The 24,463-nt window shown below is 52.9% G+C and overlaps 1 protein-coding gene across 7 annotated transcripts; it reads right to left on the reverse strand.

Annotated features, from left to right (window-relative positions):
- Positions 1-2,101: 2,101 nt before the first annotated feature.
- Positions 2,102-17,707, reverse strand: PDCD6 (programmed cell death 6). Of its 7 annotated transcripts, XR_014062810.1 has the most exons (8): positions 17,559-17,707; positions 16,735-16,796; positions 10,838-10,882; positions 9,321-9,979; positions 8,983-9,031; positions 8,471-8,756; positions 5,533-5,642; positions 2,271-2,843 (listed from the first exon to the last, which is right to left on the reverse strand). XR_014062810.1 is itself a non-coding variant. In XM_081522333.1 (6 exons), the coding sequence occupies exons 1-6, from the start codon at positions 17,651-17,653 to the stop codon at positions 2,745-2,747; spliced, it is 564 nt and encodes a 187-aa protein (XP_081378459.1). In that variant the 5' UTR covers positions 17,654-17,707; the 3' UTR covers positions 2,102-2,744. The 7 variants fall into 7 exon arrangements, 5 of the variants coding, with proteins under 5 accessions (XP_081378459.1, XP_081378458.1, XP_081378461.1 ...); XR_014062809.1 differs by having other exon boundaries at positions 2,102-2,843; positions 8,471-9,979; XM_081522333.1 differs by lacking the exons at positions 8,471-8,756; positions 8,983-9,031 and having other exon boundaries at positions 2,102-2,843; positions 9,827-9,979.
- Between the last annotated feature and the right edge of the window lie 6,756 nt (positions 17,708-24,463).

The following is a 24,463-nucleotide window of genomic DNA, read 5'->3' on the forward strand; positions in this document are numbered from 1 at the left end:
AGGTGGCTCTCCAGGTGGCACAGCACTGCCCCCGTGTGGCCGACTGGCACTGAGACCAGTCAGGTGTGGCCCTGGAGGGAAGGGGTCCCCATCTTCCTGTGCACCCGCCTGGGAGGCCTGGGCGGGGCTTAGGGACCCCCCCCACCGCCCAGCCCGTACGCCACCTGTCTCTCCTGCAGCAGCCGCGTTCCCAGCCCGCATCCCCCCCCTCACCTGCCCCTCATTGTACGTGCACTGGTCCAAACCCGAAAGTGCACTGAGAGGGTCCGTGCAGAGTATATACCAGACCACCCACCTGTGTACCTGAACTGCCTCTGTGTACCCCTACCGCCCACCTGTGTATCTCTACCACCCGCTTGTGTACCTGCACCAACTCTTGTGTACTGTGCCACTCGAGTACACCTGTACCACATCAGACCTCTCTGCAATTCTGCAACTTCCCTCTCCCTCACTTCCCTGAATCAGGAGATATCCCCAGTCACATGCGCACAGGTCCCTGACGGTGGCCAACCTGCACTGAGAGCAGGCGACTCAGCATCTGCTCTGTCTGGGCACAGGCCCCAGGGATCTCCAGAAACTAAAGGCAGACCGTGCACTGGGCAGGTTCCTCAGTGAAGCTGGAAATTGCTGTCACCCCAGACCAGCTTCAGAGATCCCGGATCCAGGGGTCCAGAGGGAACCCAGGGCCTAAGGTACTGTAGGTGGGGGGGCAGGGGGGTGGGAGGACAGAGAAGCAAACCTGAGAATGGTGAGGGGCCCACGACACAGGGGCCCCAAGTGCAGATGCGGGACGCCTGCTCCCTCGCTCTAAGCTTGCGATCTGTGCAGGCCAGAGCTCACAGGACAAACAAGCCCGGCACCTCCCAGGGAGAGGAACCATGCTGTCCACACCTCCATCCGCTGGGGACCAACTGTCCACACCTGGGGAACCTCCAGGGAAGTGAGCCCCACTGTCTACACCTCCTCCTACAGGGCAACCTCCAGGGGAAGTGGACCCACTGCCTCACTTCCGTCTACTGGGGAACCTCCAGGGGAAGTGGGCCTCGCTATCTACACGTCCATCTACTGGAGAATCGACAGGGGAGGAGGGGCCCACTGTCTAAACCTCTGTCTACTGGAGAACCTCCAGGGGAAGTGGGCACACTGTCTATACCCCCGCTACTGGGGAACCTCCAGTGGAACTGGGCCCACTGTCTACACCTCCGTCTACTGGGGAAACTCCAAGGTAGTGGGCCCACTGTCTACACCTCTGTCTAGTGTGGAACCTCCAGGGGAAGTGGGCCCACTGTCTACACCTCTGCTACTGGGGAACCTCCAGGGGAAGTGGGCCCACTGTCTACACCTCCGGTACTGGGGAACCTCCAGAGGGGAAGTGGGTCACACTGTCTACACCTCCATCCACTGGGAGACACGGAGATCGACTAGGGGCAGTTCTGGCTGAGGCAGTGGGTACCAGGTGCAAGATGAGTGGGTATCCAGCTGCACACCCGGATGTCCCGAGGCCTCAAGAGTCAGGAATTTGGGAACTGACCTCTGGAATAAACTTGTGATCATGGGCTGGTGCCCTCAGAAGTGTTTCGAAGCGCAGAGATCCACGAAGGGTAAAGGCGTGGACTCCTTGGAGACCCCCTTGGATCTTCGTCCATGAGCTCACAAGGCCAGTCGGAGCCCCCGAGTCTTTATCTCAACCCCAGGTACTGTGCTCAGAGATGTTGCTCGTAATCAGACAATGCAGATAAAATCCACAGGCCCCCAGGCTCCAATCTCCCGCCAGCACAGGTCCCCCAAAATGGACCCCCAGTTTCTGATGCCCCAGATACATTTATGGATCACTGACATCCACCCAGAAGCCCAATGATCTCACACACACACCCCCTCCCTGCCCCAAATCCCGGTTTAGGGAGGCACGTTTAAAGGGGGAGGGCACAGAAAGAGCCTGAAGCGCACATGTGGGTCGGGTGCAGGGACCCTGGGGCCGCTGGGCACTGAGCACGCGGGGCGGGGCTGGCCGCACTCCCGGCACCACTTTCGCGTGTGGGACCCCTGACCGAGCCCATCAGGGCAGAGATGCATCGTTAGTCAGTGAAGGAAAAACCACTTCTTTCCAAATCAGATTTGGATTTGTATTTCCAAAGAAGTTTTACCAAATGTAAACCAACTCCTGTCACAGAGGATGGACAAATCTTGGGACTCCCATGACCAGGGCCAGGGGACACCCCAGGGCGCCGGACCCCTCGGAGCTCCAGGCGAGAGCAGCTGAGACGGACGGGCACAAGGATGCGCGTGCTTTATTGCTCACGCTGCACATCCAAGTGAATACAGTAAACCCCCTTTAAAAAGTAAGGCACGTGAGTGGCCTTCTGCGCAAGTTCCATATTATTTAAAGTTCCTATTGGCTAATAAAGTATTTCCACTCTAGAACTAGAGCTATCTAAAAAAGCACATGATAAGTTTTTTGCAAGCAGAATACCTGAAACATTATTATATGTTACCTCATGGCACAATTAAACAGCCTCATATCAAATGTCTGTGTCTGAGGAAAGATATAACTATTGTTACAACTGGGAAACGTTAACCAGCTTATCCACATATATACAGTTGGGTCCCCAAATAGTAATTATACAAAATCTAAAGAAAGAACAGTATCTAACTGCATTGGTGCTTGTTTCATTAAAGGTAAGAGATTTGGCATTTTCAGTCTTTTTTTTTCCGTAAGTCATGCTGGTATTTGCAGAAAGGCAGGGTCATACGATGCTGAAGACCATGGACAGATACTGTTCATATGACACCTGGATCCAGCCGTCCTGGTCTGTATCGTAGCGTCTGAATACATCTGTCAACCTCTGAGGAAAAACAGCAGGTATTTAGACCTGAAACTTACCCAACAGAAGAAATACAATGTATTGGTAAATAGGTGTTCAGCAACCTGTCTCCACATCGCATTCCCCCAGCACAGGGAGGCAGGGCAGGTGTCCCTGACCACCTGCAGGGCAGGCATGTCCGCCCAGGAGATGGGGGGGTCGGGCAGGACAGCGGGCGATGGGGGGTGGGGGGAGCCCAGTGTGTGGCCACAGCCCTGGGTCCTGGCAGGGCCTCTGGCCCCAGAATCAGGTTTCCCCACAGCAGGTGGTACAGCCGGGTCCTCCTTCGCCACCCTAAGACTGTTCTCCTGGGGCCCTTCCTGAAGGCTCACCTTTGTTCTGGCGACAGACTGCTCAGGACAAAGGGAAACCAGCCCCCACTGGGGCTCCCCGAGAACCCACCCCCCAGGGGGAAGCCTGGCCACAGAGCCAGAAGGGCAGAGTCTCCTGTGTCAGCCCAGGCCCTCTTCTTGATGCCCACCCTCCCCATCTCCTCCTGGCTGACCAGCCCCCAGGGCTCCCCCTCAGTCTGTTCACAAGTCTGGCCACTGGACAGCAGGGACTGGGATGGCTAGGTCAGTGCTGCCGTGAATGACAGAGGCTGGAAACCACCACGGGTTCGGAAGAACCCAGATAGGAGAAGGCAGTGCCCAGGCTCATCGAGACCTTGACGGCCACCTATCCACCTGCCCTAGGGCCGAGCAAGGCTGCAGCCTGGCCCGTGAGCCAAGCCTCCCACATCCGTCTCCAGTTCCAGCCCTCTCTGCCCCGGGGTGGGCAGGTGGATGGCCAACAATCAACAGGCTGACACAGGTGACGGTCCACGCAGAGGTGAGCTGGAGCTTCCTGTGTGGCCAACCCTGGTGTGAGACAGACCACAGAAACCACAGCAGCAGTCCCCTCTGCTGGGAGGACACGACGTGGTTTCCCTTTCTTTACACTTGAAGATTTCTACCACTTTTCACATTGCTTCATAGAAACAACTTTCAAAAAGTTTTGCTTTTTCTTTCTCGAAAGAGGCAGATGAAAGAAAACACCTTTGAGGGCTTCTGAGGACTTTCTGCAGGTGCCCTGCAGCTGAGCCTTTCCTTTCTGACCCCCGTCTCTGTGCAGAGTTTGGGTTCCTTCTCCAGGGGGTGGGGCAGGGACACCAGGCCCAGACAGCGGCAGGCCGCGGGCGGCCCACGATCTGTGCTCAGTCTACATGCAGTGGGGACTCAGATCCTGTTACTCCAGGGGCTGAAAGCGACACAGGATGACCTTTGCTTATGCAGACATAAGGATCAGCTGGTTACCTAGGGCACATAACCTCAAATGAAAATCCTAACCCTACAGATCCTGGTGAAATTTCTACATCACACCTATTCCTAACGTATTCTGACAGCATAAAAGTGAAAGTGTTGGTCACTCAGTCGTATCTGACTGCTTGTGACCCCATGGACGGTAGCCCGCCAGTCTCCTCTGTCCATGGGATTCTCCAGGCAAGAATACTGGCATGGGCTGCCATGTCCTCCTCCAGCAGATCTTCCTAACCCAGGGATCCAACCTGGGTCTCCAGCATTGCAGGCAGATTCTTTACCATCTGAGCCACCAGAGAAGCTCTGTAATCTCACCTCACCAGACCCTGAGAGGGAGACACCTGGCATTCCAATGAGTCACTGAAGCACAGGGCCTGGCCGGCCCAGATTCCCCAGGAAAGAAATCAGGACAGCAGGTCAGCGAGAGAAACCTCAGTCATTCAACTCTCACTGCGACAAGGAGAGCCCTGAGAACACTCCTCAAGTTACCAGTTACACTGATAACCTCGTGCCCTGCACACCTCTCTGCAGATTCTAAAGACAACAAAATTTGACAAAATGGTTTGGATGTAAACGGCAAGGGTGTCTTTCAGGGACGGGTTCTACTGAAATACTTCTGGAAAACACATTTGCTTCCCATAAATGGAACTGTGTCAGAATTACGAGCAAGTGGAGTATTATACAGACTCGGCAGTGAGTTGGTAACTGCTGACTCTAAATAATGGGCACATGGGTTGTCTTCGCTATTCTTATTGTTGAGACTTCTCACAGTAAAGACTGAGAGACACAAGGGTTGACACCAATTCACCGCGTTTTAGAGTTGAAATCTAAGGAACTCGGCCCCCCACCTGGAGACAGCAGCAGGGCCTGTGTGGGAACAGCCAGGCGGGTCAAGTGCTGCCGCCTCCACCCTCAGAGGGCGTGCCTGCGCTTGGTTCCTCCTGGGTGAGCCGAGGGACCGCAGGAGGAGCCAGCTGGGAGGGTTCTGCAAGGCGGCGGGCACCACGACCCACAGCCCGCCAGGCGCTGCTCCCGACTCCCGCGGGGAGCGAGCCTCAGAGCCTCACGTGAAGGGCGCAGAGCGAACATCACGACAGAACCGTCTCCAATTCTCAGGAAGAAACACAACACAACACCAGGTATTCATGTAAACCGCCCACTGGATCTCTTCCAAATGGACAGCTCTCAGGGTTTCCAGGGGAGGAGGGGTACGCTGTCTACACCTCCATTTAACAGAAGAACTAACTAGTTACTTCTCCAAAAAGCAGTCACTTCTGTAGGTTCTAGAGCCAGTCTTACATGCCTGACTCGCTTCAACTGCCCGCGTGCGGGGCCTCGGGCGCCCGCTGCCCACCACCCCAGGCCCTCCGTACCTGCAGCACGATGCAGCCCTGGATGAAGTCGTCGAAGGCGATCTGCCCCCGGCCTTGTCGGTCGAACTTCCGAATGAGGATGTCGTGAAACTGGTCAGAGAGCCGGTACCCTGCAGGGGGAGGGCAGAGTCAACCCCACGCTCGCCCCAGAACCCAGTCTCCCCCCACCCCCCTGAGAACACAACGTGGGCCCCCCAGTCAGGCCCGGGGGGCAAGCACACTGCAAGGCGCTGAGAGCCCCGCAGAGTCTGACTGTGCCCTCGGCCCCATGGAGGCGCCCTCCTGGAGGGACCACAGACACCCGGTCACACCAACTCCAGAGCTACAGTTGCCCTGCAGGGGCTTCTGGAGTATCAGCCTTCTTAAAAGCCCTTACTGGTAAACTTGACTTCATTCTTAACCTAGCGGTGAAGTTGTGAATAACTCAGCTGTCCTGGGTTATTTGCTGCTAGAGAATGCTTTGCAAAAGAAAACCTCACTAAGGCTCCCAAGGGGACAAAGTGTAAACTTAAGGACAGGAGGTTAACTGATGGCTCCTCCCCACATCAGCCCGCTCACTGACATCAGGACATCAAGCCTGCAAGGATGCGGCAGCTGCACTCAGACAGAGCTCCGGAAGGGCCATCCCAGTGACTCGACTCCCCTCCAATGCCTGAACGGTCTGGCCTTCAGTAGGGATGCCCTGGCTCTCTGAGCCCTTCCCTCCCCACCCCCGAGTCTCACCACCTGTGTGACCACGGCTTCCTTACTTATTCAGGAGACAACATCAGGTGCAAAATATTTTTACCACTTTTCAGTCTCACTGGAATCTTTGCAAGGATATGCACACTTATTATCTGAGTGAATGTCAGTTAATTACCTCTATAAGCACTTCATCACTTCACTGAAAAAGTCAAATGTGCACACACGTGACAGCACCTTCCAGAGTGGTCAGCGAGCTCCTCACATCCCATGAACTAATCCAGGCCCCCGGCCCTGCAGCTGAGCAGCAGACAGGACACTCCTACACCTGGCACAGCTGGTGGCCAGACAGAGACCAGACTGGAGCGTGCGCTTGGGACCTGGAGGCAGGGCAGCACTCGTCCAGCCCTCGCTGTTCCACGGGCTCCCGCCCAGGCTGGGGAAGGACGGTGAGACGGTGACAGGGCCACAGCACCAAGGAGACGGGCTCGGGAACCAGACAGGTGCCACTGGGCCCGCTGAAGCGCTGGGCCCACTCCGCCCTCCAAATGCCAGATGTGGACCCATCTCAGCAGCCTGTTCTAGGCCAGTGAGGCAGGCAGAAACCCTGCTGGCCTCCTCACTGTGCGTCATGCACGTCCTCCTAGAACGCTGCCCCGTGGGGGGGACAGGCCCTTCTTCCCTAAGAGCTAGTGAGGTGACCTGGCACCTCCACTGACCACCCAGTGCCACTCACAGTGCCAGAAAGAAAAGCGGATGCCAGTCAGTAACTATGGCAGAGGACAGACAGAGCCAATGGCACAGACAGGGGTGGGGGCTGCTGAGGCCCTGTCAGGGCCGTAACTTGGGTCAACCCGACTGTAAAGACGCTGTTAACCCGGTCAGGGTGGCTGATGGCCCGGGCTCTGGGATGCAGAGTGGGTATGTGGGTGACAGGGCTTGGACTCTGCTGCATTAAAGGGGGCAGAGCAGGTGCAGCACAAGATGGAAAGCAGCCGACGAGTGTGATGAGTAAGTACAAGCCACGCTGGCTTCAGGCTGCCAGGGGCTGGGTGCAGGGCTGGGGTGGGAGTGCTGGAGGGCTGCTTGTGGTGGGAAGCCTGCCTTTGTCAGGGACGGCAGGACTGTTGGTGCCCCACGAGTGGAGTGTGTGGCCTTTCCTTACACACCTTCTTACTTTCTGGTCCCTGTACCTGGCGTGCAAAACATGCTGTTCAGTCACTCAGTCGTGTCCGACTTTTTGCAACCCCATTGACTGCCGCATGCCAGGCCTCCAGTCCATCACCTACTCCTAGAGTTTGGTCAAACTCATGTCCATTGAGTCAGTGATGCCATCCAACCATCTCATCCTCTGTTGTCCCCTTCTCCTCCTGCCTTCAATCTTTCCCACCATCAGGGTTTTTTCAAATGAGTCAGTTTTTCGCATCAGGTGGCCAAAGTATTGGAGTTTCAGCTTCAACATCAGTCCTTTCAATGAAGACTCAGAACTGATTTCCTTTAGGATGGACTGGTTGGATCTCCTTGCAGTCCAGGGGACTCTCATGAGCCTTCTCCAACACCACAGTTCAAAAGCACCAATTCTTGGGAACTTAGCTTTCTTTATGGTCCAACTCTCACATCCATGCATGACTACTGGAAAAACCATAGCTTTAACTAGACGGATCTTTGCTGGTAAAGTGATGTCTCTGCTTTTTAATACACTGTCTAGGTTGCTCACTGCTTTTCTTCCAAAGAGCAAGCGGCTTTTAATTTCATGGCTGCAGTCACCACCTAGAGTGATTTTGGAGCCCAAGAAAATAAAGTCTGCCACTGTTTCCATAGTTTTTCCTCATCTATTTGCCATGAAGTGATGGGACCAGACGCCATGATCTTAGGTTTTTGAATGTTGAGTTTTAAGTCGGCTTTTTTACTCTCCTCTTTCACCTTTATCAAGAGGCTCTTTTATTCCTATTATGGAGCACATAATAGGAATAAAAGCCTAAAAAATGAACAGATGGACCATCAAGTCCAGCAGGTGGGCCGTTCAGGGTCACACAGCCCTGCCAGGGTCGGCCTGAGACCCTGTGGCAGGGTGAGAGGTCAGAGGGCACCTTAGGGCTTCAGCTGCCCCCATTCCCTCATGCTTCTGTTGAGCTGCAAAGCAGCTCCAGCATGACTGACAAACACTTGTTCTTAGAAATCAAAGAGGAAATTTCACTCCCAGGGCAAATTTTCTAACAGTTACTAATAAGCAACCGGCAAATGGTCGACAAGTCACCTTGGGTGGGAGACGAGGAGCCAGAGGAGTCCTGAGAAATGGAGGACCAAGGGCAGGAAGGAAACTGTGGAATAACTGAAGAAATGCTGCAACAGAGTATGTCCTTTCTCCAGGAAGAGCTGAAAGTCAGGAAGGCTCTTGGCTCTGCCCCGCACCACGGAGCCTATCAGCATCTGACTGGGACTTGCAAGCCTGAGAGCCAGAGACTGGCTAGTCGACCTCAGCATTTCCAACCCAAGTCCAGGACATGATGGTTGCTGGCACTAAGAAAAAGCGGGCTCCAGGCCTGACAAGGTTAGAAGCATGTGGTTGGTGCTGAGATTACCAGCCTGGAAATTAATTCAGAGGGTCCAGGTTCCAGTTGGCCAGGCCTCCAGCTCCCTCCTGCCCAGGAATGCTCTGTGGGGGATGCCCCTAATGCTCAGCCCCCCACCTACGGGCACAGCAAGGTCAGCCACATTTCAAGTTCCAATCCAGAGAACCCGGGGCCAACGTCCTGCCCAAATCCTGACCTGTGCCTGGTGGGCTCACGATACAAACTTCTGTGGGATCCCACAGCCTCTAAAGCAAGCGAGAGACAAACAGAAGACAGCCGTAAAGGACAAACGCAGAGGAAGAGGGGTGGGGAAGAAGCACAACGATAACCACGAGAACCAAACTGTACTTTGTTATTAAAACCAGAAATAGCCAGACTAAAGTACACTGGACTCTAACAGAAGGGCCCAGCGAACACAGGGCCGGGGGACTCATGCCTGTCAAACCAGAATCCTGGTGCAACGACTGCAGTCCCTCCTCATGAACCCCGCGCTCCCCTCAGGCCCGGGTGGGCCCCGGGACCAGGCCTGCTGACCTCTCTGGAAGGCACCCCAGGAACGCTGCTCCCGGCACAGCAAACACTCAGGCTGGCACACGCTTGAGAACGAGGGCTTCCGTGCTCACGCCTGCGCTCCATGCGACCCATGGGCTCGGCTCTTGTGGGCATTTTATCATCGTTCCGTGTATTTTCATGTCAGGGAACAGAAGCTGCTTTATATATGTAAGCTGTTTTATCTTGACTCGTTCACTTTAAACTTTTCGAAAGCCACATTCTCAGCGTGCCTGCGACACCACTTCACAAAAGAAAACTACTGCATAGCCCTTATCTCATTTTGGATGGAAAACCGCATAAAAGCCCCCAACTCAAATATGAGCCTGTATGATAAAGAAACATCAAAAATGTAAAATGGCGATGTAAACAAAAATTTCACATAGGCTACTTTCAAATCATTAAGCTGAACAAAGCAACAAGATACACCTTATGGCCCTTGGCTCCAAAATGAAATAGCTACGCAGTCAAGACAAGTGTTTTACCGAAACCTGAGAGGGCTTGCTTGAGCTCGTTCTTGTCGATCATGCCCGAGTTGTCCCTGTCGTATGTGCGGAAGACGTTCTGCCAGTCCGTGATGTACTTCCAGACGCCAGTGAACTCACTGAAGTTCACGCCGGCCTTGTTCTCTCTGTCAAACATGGCTGAAGCGAAAGGGCATGACTCAGCAGGAACCAGGGCAGAGGTGCACCCACAGCTTCATAGGCTGGGCTCCTCCAGGACCAGCCCGGAGCTCAGCCAGCAGGTCCCCAGGGGCTGTGGTGACACCAGCCCTCAATCAGCCAGGTGGGCGTGAGGCGGCTGTGAAAAGGGATGTGCAAGCCGAACACCCTGGTAGATCCAGAATAAGAATCATTTACACTGAAGGATGTTCCTCAAAAGCTGGGCATGCTCGCTCTCGGGAAGGAACCAGGGTGCAGAGTGGTCAAGGGGCCCACCCCAACCCTCCAGGCTCAGGTCTGGTTCCTGGAGCTGTCCATCCGTCCCCCAGGGGATCCGTGTCCCCAAGGGGGAGCTCCTTAGAGGGCTCGGTCAGGGAGGCCCATTTCAATGAGAAAAAGACTACTGCTTTCGGGTTGTTCTTTTTTTTTTTTTTTAAGCAAGACCCACCTTTCATTTGAAAAAAATCAGCCTCATTCTAGGTTCAAATGAGAAATTGTAACTACGTTTACATAAAACTGCATGCAAAATGGATAGAGATGCATGTATGAAATCTCAGTCTGAGACACTGCTAACAAAACATAGTGGGCCATCTGCCTCTTCAGGAAACCGAAGCACTCCTGGTGTGCACAGAAGTCACTCCAGCAGAGTGACTCGTCACGTGAGAACTCAGCTGCTTCCTCCAGTCACAGCTGCGCAACCCGGGGGGAACGGAAGCGTGTGCGGAAATGAGGACAGGCACACAGCGAACGCTGAGTGGAGGCTCAGGGACGGTGGGGTGGGCGGACACCCGGAAGAGAATCAGCCAGAAGCACAGGCCGGACGGGGCCGCCCATACTTACATATGATTGATCGGACAGTCACTGGATTAAACGGAGTCCAGGTGCCTGGAACAAACAGCAGGAATTAAGACAGAGCAGAATCTCTGAATCCCCGGTTTGTAACCCCAGAAGCCAGAGAAAGTAAGTAGCTTTCAACATCAAGACCTGAGAGTCACGGATCTCAGCAGGGAGGCTGCCCCCGGACGACGGTCAGCCAGGGTCCTGTCTACGCTGCCCGAGTCACTCCGGTCCAGCCACACGTTCATAGCTGCTCATGAAGACCTGCACTCGGCAGCTCGCCCCTCCTCACTTTAAAACTAGAGACGGCTATTTCACCACTCACTGAACTTCCCAGGCCCACAGCACCAGGTGAGCTGAGAAGAGGGCTCTTAGCCCTGCTAGGAGGGTCACAACTGCACTTCAGAAAAGCCCACCCCCAGGGGCACCACCGCTCCAGGACCAGGGTCGCCCACCCGTCCACAGCGGCTGCCCACGTGGGGAGTGAGCCTGCCAGAGCGCTCTGGAAAGCACAGCATGAAGACAGGCTTACGTGCTCCTCCCTAAAGTAACAGGCTGGGCAACACACTATCTTCTCTGAAACTGAAAAGGATGCATCATTCCATGATTCATTTCCGAACAGTAATGGGATCTTACCAAACATTTGTTATGAAGGGAACTGTTCACTCTGACAGATTTGGTCCTTTAGAACCCTTCATGAGCTGCGATGATGGAACATTCACCAGGTACCTCTGTGCCCAAGGACCTGTTTTCAGAGTGATGTATGCTGACTAAAACCAGGGTAAACGTTTTTTATGTGCTGTGTTCCCCCCATCCCCCCTTGTACAGTTAACACCCCACCTCCCCTCCTGTGCACAGACTGCTTCAGCTCTGGGGGCACAGGCCCATCCTGACCCCACGCAGGGCAGCACCCCTGGGCTCTGAGAGTGCCCAGTCGGCCCACACGCACCCCTCGACACCCCATGTGGCCCCCATCTTCACACCTTCACCCCACCCCTGCCTCTCCTGTCTCTCCTCAACCTAAGTCCGTACAGGGCTTTGCCGGGGAAGCCGCCCTGAGCCCTGAGGTCACCCCACTGGCCCCTTGGGGCCCCGACACTCGTGAAGCTGCCCTTTCTGTCTGAGCCAGGCCTGCAGCCGGGGCCCCTGCGCGCTGGGCGGGCATCTCTGTGGGTTTCTCGGGGGTCCAGGGGAGAGTGGGCAGGAGGATATGAAAGTTCTGGGGAAGGTCAGCATCACTGAAACCAGGCCACGAAGGAGTCATGCACAGGGGGGCCGAGAGGAGGCGCAGTCTGTGCACAGAAGGTTTCTGACATCCCAGCTGCTCACCCACTGGCTGCTGTTTCCAAAGGACACAACCCATCCTGGACCAGGAGCCCAAGGGACCAAGTGCAGGGGCTGGACTCTTCCTGCCTCCCTCAGCTCTGATGCCAGCTGTGCCCACACCAGGAGTCCTCAGGGACTGCCCGCTGGGGGCCTGTGTGTGGCTGCGGCGATTCCGCAGACTCTGGAACAGGGGGACACGCCCGCTGCTCATCCCGATTGTGAGGAGGGTGTCCTGGTCACGTCGGCAAACGAATTTTAAACAGAAGTGACTTGAGTAAAACAGTTAAACGATGCTGCAAACATAGGCACTTTGCGAGGTAAGGCCCAGGCCCCTGTGGAGGCAGAGGGACATGTGGGTGGATCAGAGCTCCAGCCGGCAGAGCTGGAGGATGGGAAGCTGGGGACAGCAGAGGCCACCCTGGGCTGAGCCGGGCACGGAGACAGGAGACCCACAGGCTGGCCAGCTTGGGAGGCAGAGGCAGGTTTCTGGTCCCTCAACTGGCCCTTCCTGTCACCCAAACCAGGCCGACTCTCCACGGAAACCAAGGGGTAATGACAACATCCAACGGTGAATAGACTCCTTATTGCGTGCCGGGTTCTGTGGCCTCGAACTAAACATCAAAGCTTAACAGCCCCTAGTGACGCTGCACTTAATACTTCAGTAATGCTAGGTGTCAAACACACCAGAGCGTCAGCCGGAAAACCTACAACCTTCTGTAAGAAAATGCACTGCGACACGGAGAAGCAGACCTAACAGAGCCTGCTGGGTGTCCAGGACACGCTGAGCAGGAAGAGTCCCTTCAGCACCAGTGACCCTCACGCGGCTTTCAGGGCCAATCCCAATTTCAAACATCCCCAACCGCTTTCCTCGGTAACCAACGAGTCTAGGAATGTCACAGCCATCAGCCTGCAAAAGATTTCCTGTCAGACTTCTACTTAGAAATATATGGTCTCTGTTCCTGTAAGTCTTGCCTCAGACTCATCTGAAAGAACCAAAGAAAACAGAAACACACACAGTATTTCCATGTACACTGAGGACACATAACTCTTTTCACCCATAATTTGAACACAAAAGGGCCACAGCTCCATGGGGGGGGGGGGGGGCGCGGTGCGCGTCACACCGGGCGCTGAAGAGTTTTTCCTGTAACCCTCAGGAATACAGATGATTTTAACAAATTTATATTGGGCGCTTTCTTAAAGGAGAAAAATGCCACTCTGCTCTGTGGTAATATATTCTTCTTGCTCTCCAGAGAGTTTTCTTTCTAGAAATTGCATCCTGTTAGCACAGACTTGGATTTCAACGCGAGGTTAACGGGTGGAGTCGTCACGGCGTCCAGCAGCCACACTGAAACAGCTGGCGCCCGGGGCCTTTCACAGCTGCCAGCCGCCTCCTTCCTCTTCACTGCATCAGACCTGGGCCGCCCAGCCCTTCTGGGGGAGGGAGGAGCCACGCAGGAAGGCTGGGAGCACCCTACAGGCTCACATGGACTCTGCCAGGACCCCAGTGCCTCTTCAGGGTCAGGAATTCCGTATTCCACCAGTCACCTTCACCTACAGCCTCAAAGAGCCACGACTGCCGGGTCTCTAGGAGAGCTCAAGTCCATTTTGATAAAAACACCTCAAAAAGAATGTATTATATGACCTATTATTTAAAGTCCAACTAGGGCTTCCTGGGTGGCTCATGGTAAGGAATCCACCTGCCAGTGCAGAAGACACAGGTTCGATCCCTGACCCAGGAAGATCCCTCACAGCGCGAAGCAACTAAGCGCGTGCTCCACGGCTACTGCGCCTGCGCCTCAGAGCCCGTGCTCCTCGACAGGAGGCTCTGCAGTGAGAAGCTCGGGCACCTTAACTAGAGCGACCCCACTCACCGCAACCACAAAGAATCCTCTGCAGCAACGGAGACCCAGCACAGCCATAAATAAATAAAGTCCAGTTTGAAAAATGCCTTCTCAAAACATACCAGTGTTATGTTACTGCAAACCTACAGAAGCACGAAAAAAGGGGGTTGAGCAAATTTAATTTCCTATAATTTGAAGTAACAATGTGGAAGTAAAAATTTTTTTTAAAAAGTACCTAACTGAAGATGGTCTGTGATGTGTTATTTCAGATGGCAAGACAGCCCTGTATGTGTTTGCACCTCTTAACTGCACCTCCCTGAGAGCGGCCGTGGGGCAGCCCCCCGGGACCGGGGAGGAGACACAAGGACGCGGCGCGCAAGGCCCACGAGGGCTTCTCCAAGGCGGCTCCACTGACTGGAACCGCCTCTCAGAGGCACGGAGCTAACAGAGGAGAGAACCCACGCTATTTGTGCCTTCAGTGTTTCCACCAGTAATAAACTAAACTAATTTCCTGAAATAACTTAATATTCTAGTCCTAATATGAAAACAGGCTTTCCAGGTGGCACTAGTGGTAAAAAAACCTGCCTGCCAATGCAAGAGACCTACGAGACGCAGGGAAGATCCCCTGGAGAAGGAAATGGCAACCCTCTCCAGCATTCTTGCCTGGAGAATCCCATGGAAAGAGGAGCCTGGTGGGCTGCAGTCCATGGCGTCACAAAGAGTCGGACCTGACTGAAGCAACTTAGCAATATGAAAACAGAGGTCCATTCCGGGGAGAAAACTGAAAGTCAAAATAACTCCAATCTTAACAACTCTGGGAATTCGAGGAGCAGGAAGAGAACTGACTCGTGTCCATCCTCAGTGACTGAGGACGAAAACAAGAGACCAGCGTGAACCTCCTCCAGGACGCTGAGGCTCAGTAGTAGCAAGAGACAGCTGCAGAAACGACTCCAGCAGAATGAGAGCAGGAAACAGGCAGCACCTGAGAAAAGGGAGGGGCCGTGGGTGCAGAGACAGGAGCTGCCCAGCCCTGGAGGAATGGCAGGCCTCCTTGCAGGAGGGTTAGCAGAGCCCAGTCGGGGTGGGAGCCACAGTGGGCCTGTGCCTTCAGGGGGCCAATGGGAGGAGGCAGGTGGGATGGCACCAGGGGGGTGTGGGGAGCGCCTAGCTATGCAGGCACACATCCTGATTCCAGTGTGCGACCTACCTCTACTCTGGGACTGAGAAACGACGAGCGATTGGTACCCACTCATAACCAGACTTCCTGCAGAAACAGCCTAATAGAATTTACAAAGATATTCACAGCACAGCAAAACAAAGCAAACTCTGGTTATGCAGGATGGGAAAAGCCTAAGAAAGTAAGGGGTCCCCGACTATCAGTAAAATTCACCTCTTAAAATTCTCAGCTTGTGGCACTGGTAAGCTAGAAATTTAAAAATTTTAGTAGCTAATTTGAAGAGGAAAATGTGATTGGTTAAAAAAAATCAGTTTATAAGATACACACAAAACAGGTAGAACAACCATCACAAGTTGCTCCACACAAAAACCAGCATACCCTCAGGGAGGAGAGGCAGCCTCCCCCCCACAGCAGGTGGGGGGAGGGAGTCCCTACCTCCCTCCAGGCTAAGCGACTACCAGTAAGTTCTTACGCAGCCCCGACAGAAGCTGAGGAACCCCTCAGGGCAAATCAAGAAAAATGACTCCACAGGGTCACCGTGAGATGGTCCTGACACACACTCAGTGGATGGGTTAGACACGTTCCCTCTCCAGCAGGCTCCTGGTTCAACGCTGTGTTCTGACAGAGCCATTTGCTTTAACAAGCAGCTGAACTGGAGGCAGTACTGACATCCTCTAGAGACAGTATTACCTGTATGATCCTGTAAATACCAACCCTTAACCAAGAGCAACAGAAGAGTACCCACAGTGGGGGCACGCCTCCCTTCCAGTCCATGTGCAGGCCTGAGAGGCACCGACAACCTCCCACACCACCAGCCTGCTCCCGTTGATAAGGGTGAGCCTTTCAGCATCGTCATTACCTCTTAAAATCAATCCCTCTTCAGGTTTAAACGGCACCCCTCTGGAAGACACCACAAATCTAAGGACCAAAAAGACAGTGGTGTCTGACAGATCAAAAGAAGGGCAACACAGTCAGGTATTTACTGAAGTAAGGTCTCCACGTCAATGGATTAATCACGCTGAGGCCAGCAAAAACGCAACTCCAAGGAGAGCCCCCAGCGCCGGCACCAGGAGCTGGGATCCTCTCGCGCCTGTCTGGATGACTAGCATTCACCTACCGAAAAGCCTGAGCCCGAGACCTGGCTGCAGGGCCACCAGCACTCCCAGTTACCTCCCTGACGGTGTCAGTGGGACCTTGGTGCCCCTCCCCAGAAGTCACAAGACACAGTTACCAGAGAAATTCAACAGCCTTCAATAAACCGGAGGACCGTCTGCTGTACAAAGCCAGCCCCCCTGTGCTCCTGAAGCCCACACCCCAGCCTCCAACTCTCAGGCTTTCCCTGTGACCTCCATGCAGCTGCCCCCCAGCTCAGCAAGGACTCGGGAGAAGCAATAAGAGGCACCCAGGAAAGCACTCGACAAAAGAAACCTGGAAGCCCTCCACCATAAACCAGGGATTAAGTCTTAATGATTTGGAAAATAAATCCAGGAAAGCAGTTATTTACTACGGGTGGTCAGGCCTGCATTTCACAAATCCAGATGGCCGGGTGCACTCACCATTGGACAGTGCTTGCTGAAGCTCGTTGTCAGATATCACACCGCTCCTGTCCTTATCAACCCTACAAAATTAAGATCAGTTAAACTGGCAATTCAAAGTGCAGGAAAAGCAAAACAGGGCCAGAACCAAGGTTTAACTCTCCGGTCAATCCTAAATTAATTTCGCTGCTCCTTTCCCTTTGGCTGCTAGACTCTCTCTCTCCCACAGTCCGCTGGAGAGTAAGCAAGCCTGTCTCCTTCACTGTCTGAGGAACTCCCCCTGCCGAAGGCCAAGCTGCTTCTCCATTTCTCTCAAGCCTTTCTCCCACAGCCTGTCTGAATTCCACCCAGATCTTGTCCTTTTCACAAACAGGAAAAGGTTCCCTTAGACAACTAAGTCACTCCCTGACCTTGAATCACTCTAGCATGGGGCGCCGATTCGCTGGAAGGACGACCGGGTACCGAAGGCACTGCGGTGACGGTCCCCGGCGCACAGCCAGGGCCTGGCTTCCCGCCTGGTGGCTGAGGCAGCCGCGGCGAGCCCGCGTTTCTGCTCCCCTAACTGAGCAAGCGTCCCCGGGAGACCCTCGTCCCAGAGCAAAGGCGGGCCCCGCTCTCGGCGGAGGAGGACGGAGGCCGAGCCTCCGGGCGGCCGCTCTGCGCTCCGGGAGGTGCCCGGGGGCGGAGAGGAGGTCAAAGCTGGGGGGAAGGAGCAGGCCCGGGGGCCAGGGCGCCAGGAGGGAGGACGGACTGCAGGCCGAGCGGCAGGACGGGAAAGGCCCGGGGCTGACACCGAGGGAAGGGGAGGCCTGCCCGCGCCCGCCCTCCCGCCCGCCCGGCCGCACCTCTGGAAGACGTTCCACAGGAAGCTCTGGTCCGGCAGCGCGGCGCCCGCGGCAGGGCCGGCGCCAGGGCCCGGGCGGTATGGGTAGGCGGCCATGGGCCGAGGCGCGGCGGGGGTGACGCGCGGCTGAGGCGCTGCCAGGAAGCGGGCGGTGGCGAGCAGCTCCACTTCCGCCTTGGTGGGGGCGGGGCCGTGCGCGCCACTTCCGGGGCGGTCACGGGAGAGAGCGCGACCAATCCCGTCGCTGCCCCGTTGCCAGGCAACGCCTCCGCGTCCGGCCAGCGTGTCAGGGTCCAGCTTGCAGCTAGGAGCCGGTGGCCGAGGCCACGCGGCCTCCAAGGTCACGGACGCGCGTAGGAGCTGCTTCTCCCGCGGCACAGAGTGAACGTGAAGGGCGGGGGCAGTTCCTTCGAGCATGGACCGTCCTTGCACCAAATGAAGGCCACGGAAGGAAGGTGATGGAGCGGAAGAACGCGTCAGAGATTCCTGCGGTTTCCCGGACTTCTCACTCGGCCCCTGCCCGCGCTTCTCTGCGTTCCTTCCCCACACCCACTTTCTTCTCGGTACCACACGACGTCCCTTCCGGCGTCTGACAGGGCCTGGAGCTCCCCAGCTCGGCCTGCACGTACGTGACCAGGCCCTGATGTCCCTGCTGACCACGGTGGGCGGCCAGCATGTCCCTCCGGCCAGTTAAAGACGCCACCGCCTCCGTCTGGACTTCGACTGAGCCGCAGCGCCCTCCGCCTTGGGGAAGCCCAGCTTCAGGGCGCTCCCGCCGCCTTCCAGGCTCTCAAGAGTGTTGAGCTGCTGATGCAATCTCGCTGACTTGGTTCATCTTTGTCCCCTGCTTAGTTTGTGGAAGGGCCGAGCACCAAGGAAGCCCCTGACCCTTCCTTCCCTGAAGGGATTTCATTATTCAGCACTCCAAAGCTCTGCAGAAGACCCTGATTCGATTCCTGGGTCCGGAAGATCTGCTGGAGAAGGGATAGGCTACCCACTTCAGTATACCTGGGCTTCTCTTGTAGCTCAGCTAGTAAAGAATCTGCCTGCAATGAGGGAGGCCTGGGTTCGATCCCTGGGTTGGGAAGATCCCCTGGAGAAGGGAAGGGCTACCTACTCTAGTATTCTGGCCTGGAGAATTCCATGGACTATAGTCCATGGGCTCGCAAAGAGTCCGACAGGACTGAGTGACTTTCACTTTCATTTTCCAAGGCTCTGCATCTGACCTGTTGTTATTCTCCGGCTTTATTGTCCTCAGCCCCTTTTAACCACCAGACCATATGCTGGAGAGTTCTTTAAATTTTTCAAAGAGATTAAGGTATTCTGACTTGGGCACTCACACAGATTATTACTCTACAAACCTCAACAATGTGGCTTTTTTCATGACTTAATGAATTCAAGTGCCTTCTAGTTTTATCCTCTTAAAGCATTTATATCACTTGCTGACTAATTCTTTCTTACAGTTTTCCACCGCTCTTTGATCTGTAGTTTCTGAGATTTGTTTATTCTGTCTCCCAACTTCTGCAAGGAGCTCCTTAGCTACTCTAGCTGGCCTTGGTCTCCCTCTCCCGATAGTGACACAGCCCCCACCAACCCTTGGTTGAGTCTGCAGCCTGGAATGCCACAGCCAACACCAACTGTGGGGCCCAGAAGTACTCCATTCTACTTTTTATTTAGTTCCAGGGGTTGGAAATGATTCATTCAAGGGAAGAATCAATGCCAGTGTTTAAATATTGCTGTGTGTAATCCTTATACCAGAACCTCATGGCAAGGTACCAAAGTTCACATTTAACTGATGAGAAAACTATGCTGGCCTAAAATCTGTCAACTAAGAAAAGATGCACAACATAAGAGGTGCGAGTTTAGTTTTATCTGGGGCAAAATGAAGGAAACAGCCCAGGAAACAACACCTTAGATAGTTCTGAGAAACACCTCCAAGAGGTCTGGGGGGTGGGGTGGGTGTCAACATATGTGATTTTGGCGAAGGGGGAGTTCATGCAATCAAGCACTTATCTTACAAAAAGTGTTCTGCTAGTCACCAGAAGCTAACTTTACCATGAAGGGATTTAGTGCTTCTCTAGACGTGAGATGCGGGCTTCCCTGATAGCTCAGTTGGTAAAGAATCCACCTGCAATACAGGAGACCCTGGTTTGATTTCTGGATTGGGAAGATCCTCTGGAGAAGGGATAGGCTACCCACTCCAGTATTCTTGGGCTTCCTTTGTGGCTCATCTGGTAAAGAATTCGCCTGCGATTCAGAAGACTGGGTTCAATTCCTGGGTTGGGAAGATCCTCTGGAGAAGGGAAAGGCTACCCACTCCATGATTCTGGCCTAGAGAATTCCATGGACTGTATAGTCCTTGGGGTCACAAAGAGTCAGACATGACTGAGTGACTTTCACCTTTAGACATGAGATGCAAGGATTGGGATCATAAAATCAGTTCCTGAAAATACCTATCTAAAGACCTGTTCCACCAGTTTTCCTGGAGCACAACGTGCCTCAGTCTCCACCCTGGACTCCTTTCAGGGCATGTCAAAGGTCAGCAGCTGCAGCAGTACAGCATTCAAGCCCAGCAGAGGCAGATAGCAGATGCCCTTACCTTGCTTAGTCACTAAGTCATGACCAACTCTTTGTGACCCCATGGACTGCAGCACGCTAGGCCTCTCATTCCTTCACTATCTCCTGGAGTTTGCTCAAACTCACCTCCATTGAATCGGTGATGCCATCCAACCTTCTCATCCTCTGCCACCCCCTTCTCCTGCCCTCAATCTTTCCCAGGATCAGGGTCCTTTCCAATGAGTTGACTTTTTGCATCAGGTGGCCAAAGGATTGAAGCTTCAGCTTCAGCCTCAGTCCTTCTAATAGTCAAGAAGCAACAGTTAAAACTGGACATGGAACGGACTGGTTCAAAATTAGGAAAGGAGTACAACAAGGCTGTATATTGTCACCCTGCTTATTTAACTTATACGCAGAGTACATCATGTGAAATGTTGGGCTGGGTAAATCACAAGCTGTAATCAAGATTGCCAGAAGAAATATCAACCTCAGATATGCAGATAATACCACTCCAACGGCAGAAAGTGAAGAACTAAAAAGCCTCTTGATGAGGGTGAAAGAGGAGAATGAAAAAGCTGGCTTAAAATTCAACATTCAAAGAACTAAGATCATGGCATCTGGTCCCATCCCTTCATGGCATATAGAAGGGGAGTTCTTGCGCTCCAAAATCACTGCACATGGTGACTGCAGTCATGAAAGACACTTGATCCTTGGAAGGAAAGCTATGACAAACCTAGACAGCCTATTAAAAAGCAGAGATACTACTTTGCCAACAAAGCTCTGTATAGTCAAAACTATGGTTTTCCCAGTAGTCATGTGTGGGTGGGAGACTTGGACCATTAAGGAAAGCTGAGTGGCCAAGAATTGATGGTTTTGAATTGTGGTGTTGGAGAAGACTCTTGAGAGTCCTTTGGACTGCAAGGAGATCAAACCAGTCAATCCTAAAGGAAATCAGTCCTGAGTATTCATTGGAAGGACTGATGTTGAAGCTGAAGCTCCAATAGTTTGGCCACATAATGCGAAGAGCCGACTCACTGAAAAAGAGCCTGTTGCTGCGAAGACTGAAGGCAAAAGAGGGTGGCAGAGGGGGAGATGGTCAGGTAGCATTACCAACTTAATGGACATGAATTTGAGCAAACTCCAAAAGACAGTGAAAGATAGGGAAGCCTGGCATGCTGCAGCCCATGGGATGGGAGAGTCGGACACGAATTAGCGACTGAACAACCAGTTTGTCATAGCTTTCCTTCCAAGGAGCAAGCGTCTTTTAACTTCATGGCTACAGGCACTGTCTGCAGTGATTATGGAGCCCAAGAAAATAAAATCCGCCATTGTTTTCACTTTTCCCCCATCTATTTGACATGAAGGGATGGGACCAGATGCCATGATCTTAGTCTTTTGAATGCTGAGTTTTAAGCCAGCTTTTTCACTCTCCTCTTACACCATCATCAAGAGGCTTTTTAGTTCCTCTTCACTTTTGGTCATTGGAGTGGTATCATCTGCATATCTGAGGTTGATATTTTTCCTGGCAGTCTTGATTTCAGCTTGTGAATTATCTAGCCCAGCATTTCACATGATGTACTCTGCATACAAGTTAAGTAAGTAGGGTGATAAAATATAGCCTCAGTGTACTCCTTTCCCAATTTTGAACCAGTCCATTCCATGTCCAGTTCCGACAGTTGCTTCTTGACCCGCACACAGGTTTCTCAGGAGGCAGGTAAGGTGGTCTGGTATTCTCTTCGCTTTAAGAATTTTCCTAGATGGTGAAGGACAGGGAAGCCTGGCGGGCTACAGTCCATGGGGTCGCAGAGTCAGACATGACTGAGTGACTGAACTGACACAAAGGCTTTTGTGTAGTCAATGATGAAGATTTTTTTTTGGAATTCCCTTGCTGTTTCAATGATCCAACTGATGTTGGTAATTTGACCTCTGGTTCCTCTGCCTTTTCTATATCCAGCTTGTACATCTAGAATTTCTCAGTTCAGGTACTGTCAAAGCCTGGCTTGAAGGATTTTGAGTATTACTTTATTAACACGTGAAATGAGTGCAGTTGTATGGTAGTTTGAATATTCTTTGGCATTTCCTTTCTTTGGAACTGGAATGAAAACCTTTTCCAGTCCCATGGCCAGTCTTAAAGGGGAAATTAATTTAGGAATTGAAGATTTAAATACCACCCCCTGCGCACCCAATGTATACCCCTATATATGTACAAATGAGTCTAGGATTCATCAAAGACTAGCCTGGTACTTTCACAACCTCAGCCCTGATGGCTAAGACTGCAGCTCTGGAAGCAATGGGAGTGGGTACCTGGGCTGGACTCCAGCCCAGGACTCAGCCTGCAGTCCTAGCCAGATGGCTGCCATCCATTTGGTGGGGCGTGGGGTGGTGTCTTGTTGCCTGGAGTCCTGACATCACTTTACAAAAATGTACAGCAACAGTGGGACCACCCTCTGCTAACAGAAAGAGGCTGACCATCCACCGCTGGCTCTGCTGAGAAAGTGCAAGTCGCTCAGTTGTATCCGACTCTTTGCGACTCTATGGACTGCACAGTCCATGGAATTCTCTGGGCCAGAATAGTCATTAAAGTATTGATGTGCTTGCCACTATCTCCTTGCCCATCTTGGGATTCAATTCCCTCCTAACTAGGTCTGTTCTAAGCTTTCCATTTAGATGGTGATTCTGGGTGGAGCAGAGAAATGAACTGAAAGACGACACTCCCCTAATCATTGGGCCAGTCTTTCCTTTAGTCTGATTTCTCTAATTGGAAAATGCCTGTTCCTGTTATCCCTAGAATTTTTCTGAACATTGGTTCTAAACATAATGCTAGCACTTTTAAGTCCACCCCTTGTTCATCTTTGGGCACAGTAAGCCCTCAATAAACATGAAACATGTTTAATGAATGGACAACCAAGGCTATGCATCCTTGTCCTGTCCTTGTACACATGTGTGTGCACACCTAAGATCTTGTATTATCTACCTTACCAGCTTCCCTTGGAAGCCACTCTGGCTCATTCAGTTCAGTAGCTCAGTCGTGTCTGACTCTCTGCGACCCCACGGACTACAGCACGCCAGATTCCCCTGTCCTTCACCATCTCCCAGAGTTTACTCAAACTCCTGTGCACTGAGTCGGTGATGCCATCCAACCATCTTGTCCTGTCATCCCCTTCTCCTCCTGCCTTCTGGCTCATTACTTGTCTTTATTATCAGGACCACTATGGCACCTGCATACTGGAGACCTTTCCTTCTCTCTGCCCTTCCCAGCCTGGCGTGGAATTCCAGGACACAGGCTTACTGTGCCTGCCCTCCCCTTCCTTTCCAACCAGTATTCTTGCCAGAATCCAGTATGAAAGTCAGTGACCTTCCAGTGTTTTTTTTTAACTCTGGCTTTTTAGAGTAGCAGACAATGTATTGAACAGAGGTATAGTATAGGTTTAGATCTACACTGGTGTTGGCCCCCAGAATTTCCTGCAGTGATGGAACTGCCTTTATCCACTATCCAGCGTGGCAGCCACTAGCCACATGTGGCCCTGGAGCACTCGAAACACACCAAGATGACTGGGGAATAAAATCTTCATTTTAGTGACCTTAAACATAAACAGTGATGTGGCTACAGCTATTGCAGGTCTGAATCTTTTACTATATATCTTACCCTTTTGTTTTTGATCCATATTAGAATGGCACCCCACTCCAGTACTCTTGCCTGGAAAATCCCATGGACAGAGGAGCCTGGTAGGCTGCAGTCCACGGGGTCGCTAAGAGTCGGACACGACTGAGTGACTTCACTTTCACTTTTCACTTTCATGCATTGGAGAGGAAATGGCAACCCACTCCAGTGTTCTTGCCTGGAGAATCCCAGGGACGGCGGAGCCTGGTGGGCTGCCGTCTGTGGGGTCGCACAGTCGGACACGACTGAAGCGACTTAGCAGCAGCAGCAGCAGCAGCAATTATCTACATCTCTCTGGGCAGTATTCTGTTTTCTTGTTATCTTGACTTTTTTTTTTTGTTTTACTTCTCTGGTTTGTCAACTTGCTTAACATTTTCAGTATGAAATAGTCTGTCCCGCATTTCCTTAACTAAAGGAATTCCAGAGAGACTTACATTTCCAGATTACCCACCCCCTGGTGGTTTTCTTGGTCTCAGAATACTCATGAAAACAGGTTTGTTTTTGGTTCAGAATTAGTGGCAGACATCAAGAAACCACCGTCATCAGTTACTCCTTTGCAACCATCAGCCCTCCTGTTACCCTCTCATGCCTCAGGGGTACCCATGCCAGCTTTAAATTCCTTGTCCTAACACTTCAATGTTGCTTGATGCCCATGTTAACACTTACAAAACGCCCTGGCACATACTTCC

The sequence above is a fragment of the Giraffa tippelskirchi genome, chromosome 8 (genome assembly GCF_054371585.1).
Source record: "Giraffa tippelskirchi isolate mGirTip1 chromosome 8, T2T-mGirTip1v1.2.pri, whole genome shotgun sequence".
Classification (NCBI taxonomy): domain Eukaryota; kingdom Metazoa; phylum Chordata; class Mammalia; order Artiodactyla; family Giraffidae; genus Giraffa; species Giraffa tippelskirchi.

Excerpts from the sequence above, each read along its gene's own strand:
- PDCD6 (XM_081522332.1), bottom strand. The coding sequence starts at position 17,653 with ATGGCCGCCTACCCATACCGCCCGGGCCCTGGCGCCGGCCCTGCCGCG. Across the intron at positions 10,883-16,734 it reads TCAGCAAGCACTGTCCAATG|GCACCTGGACTCCGTTTAAT; the intron begins GTGAGTGCACCC and ends TGTTTGTTCCAG. Across the intron at positions 5,643-9,820 it reads GCAAGCCCTCTCAGGTTTCG|GGTACCGGCTCTCTGACCAG; the intron begins GTAAAACACTTG and ends CTCCCCCTGCAG.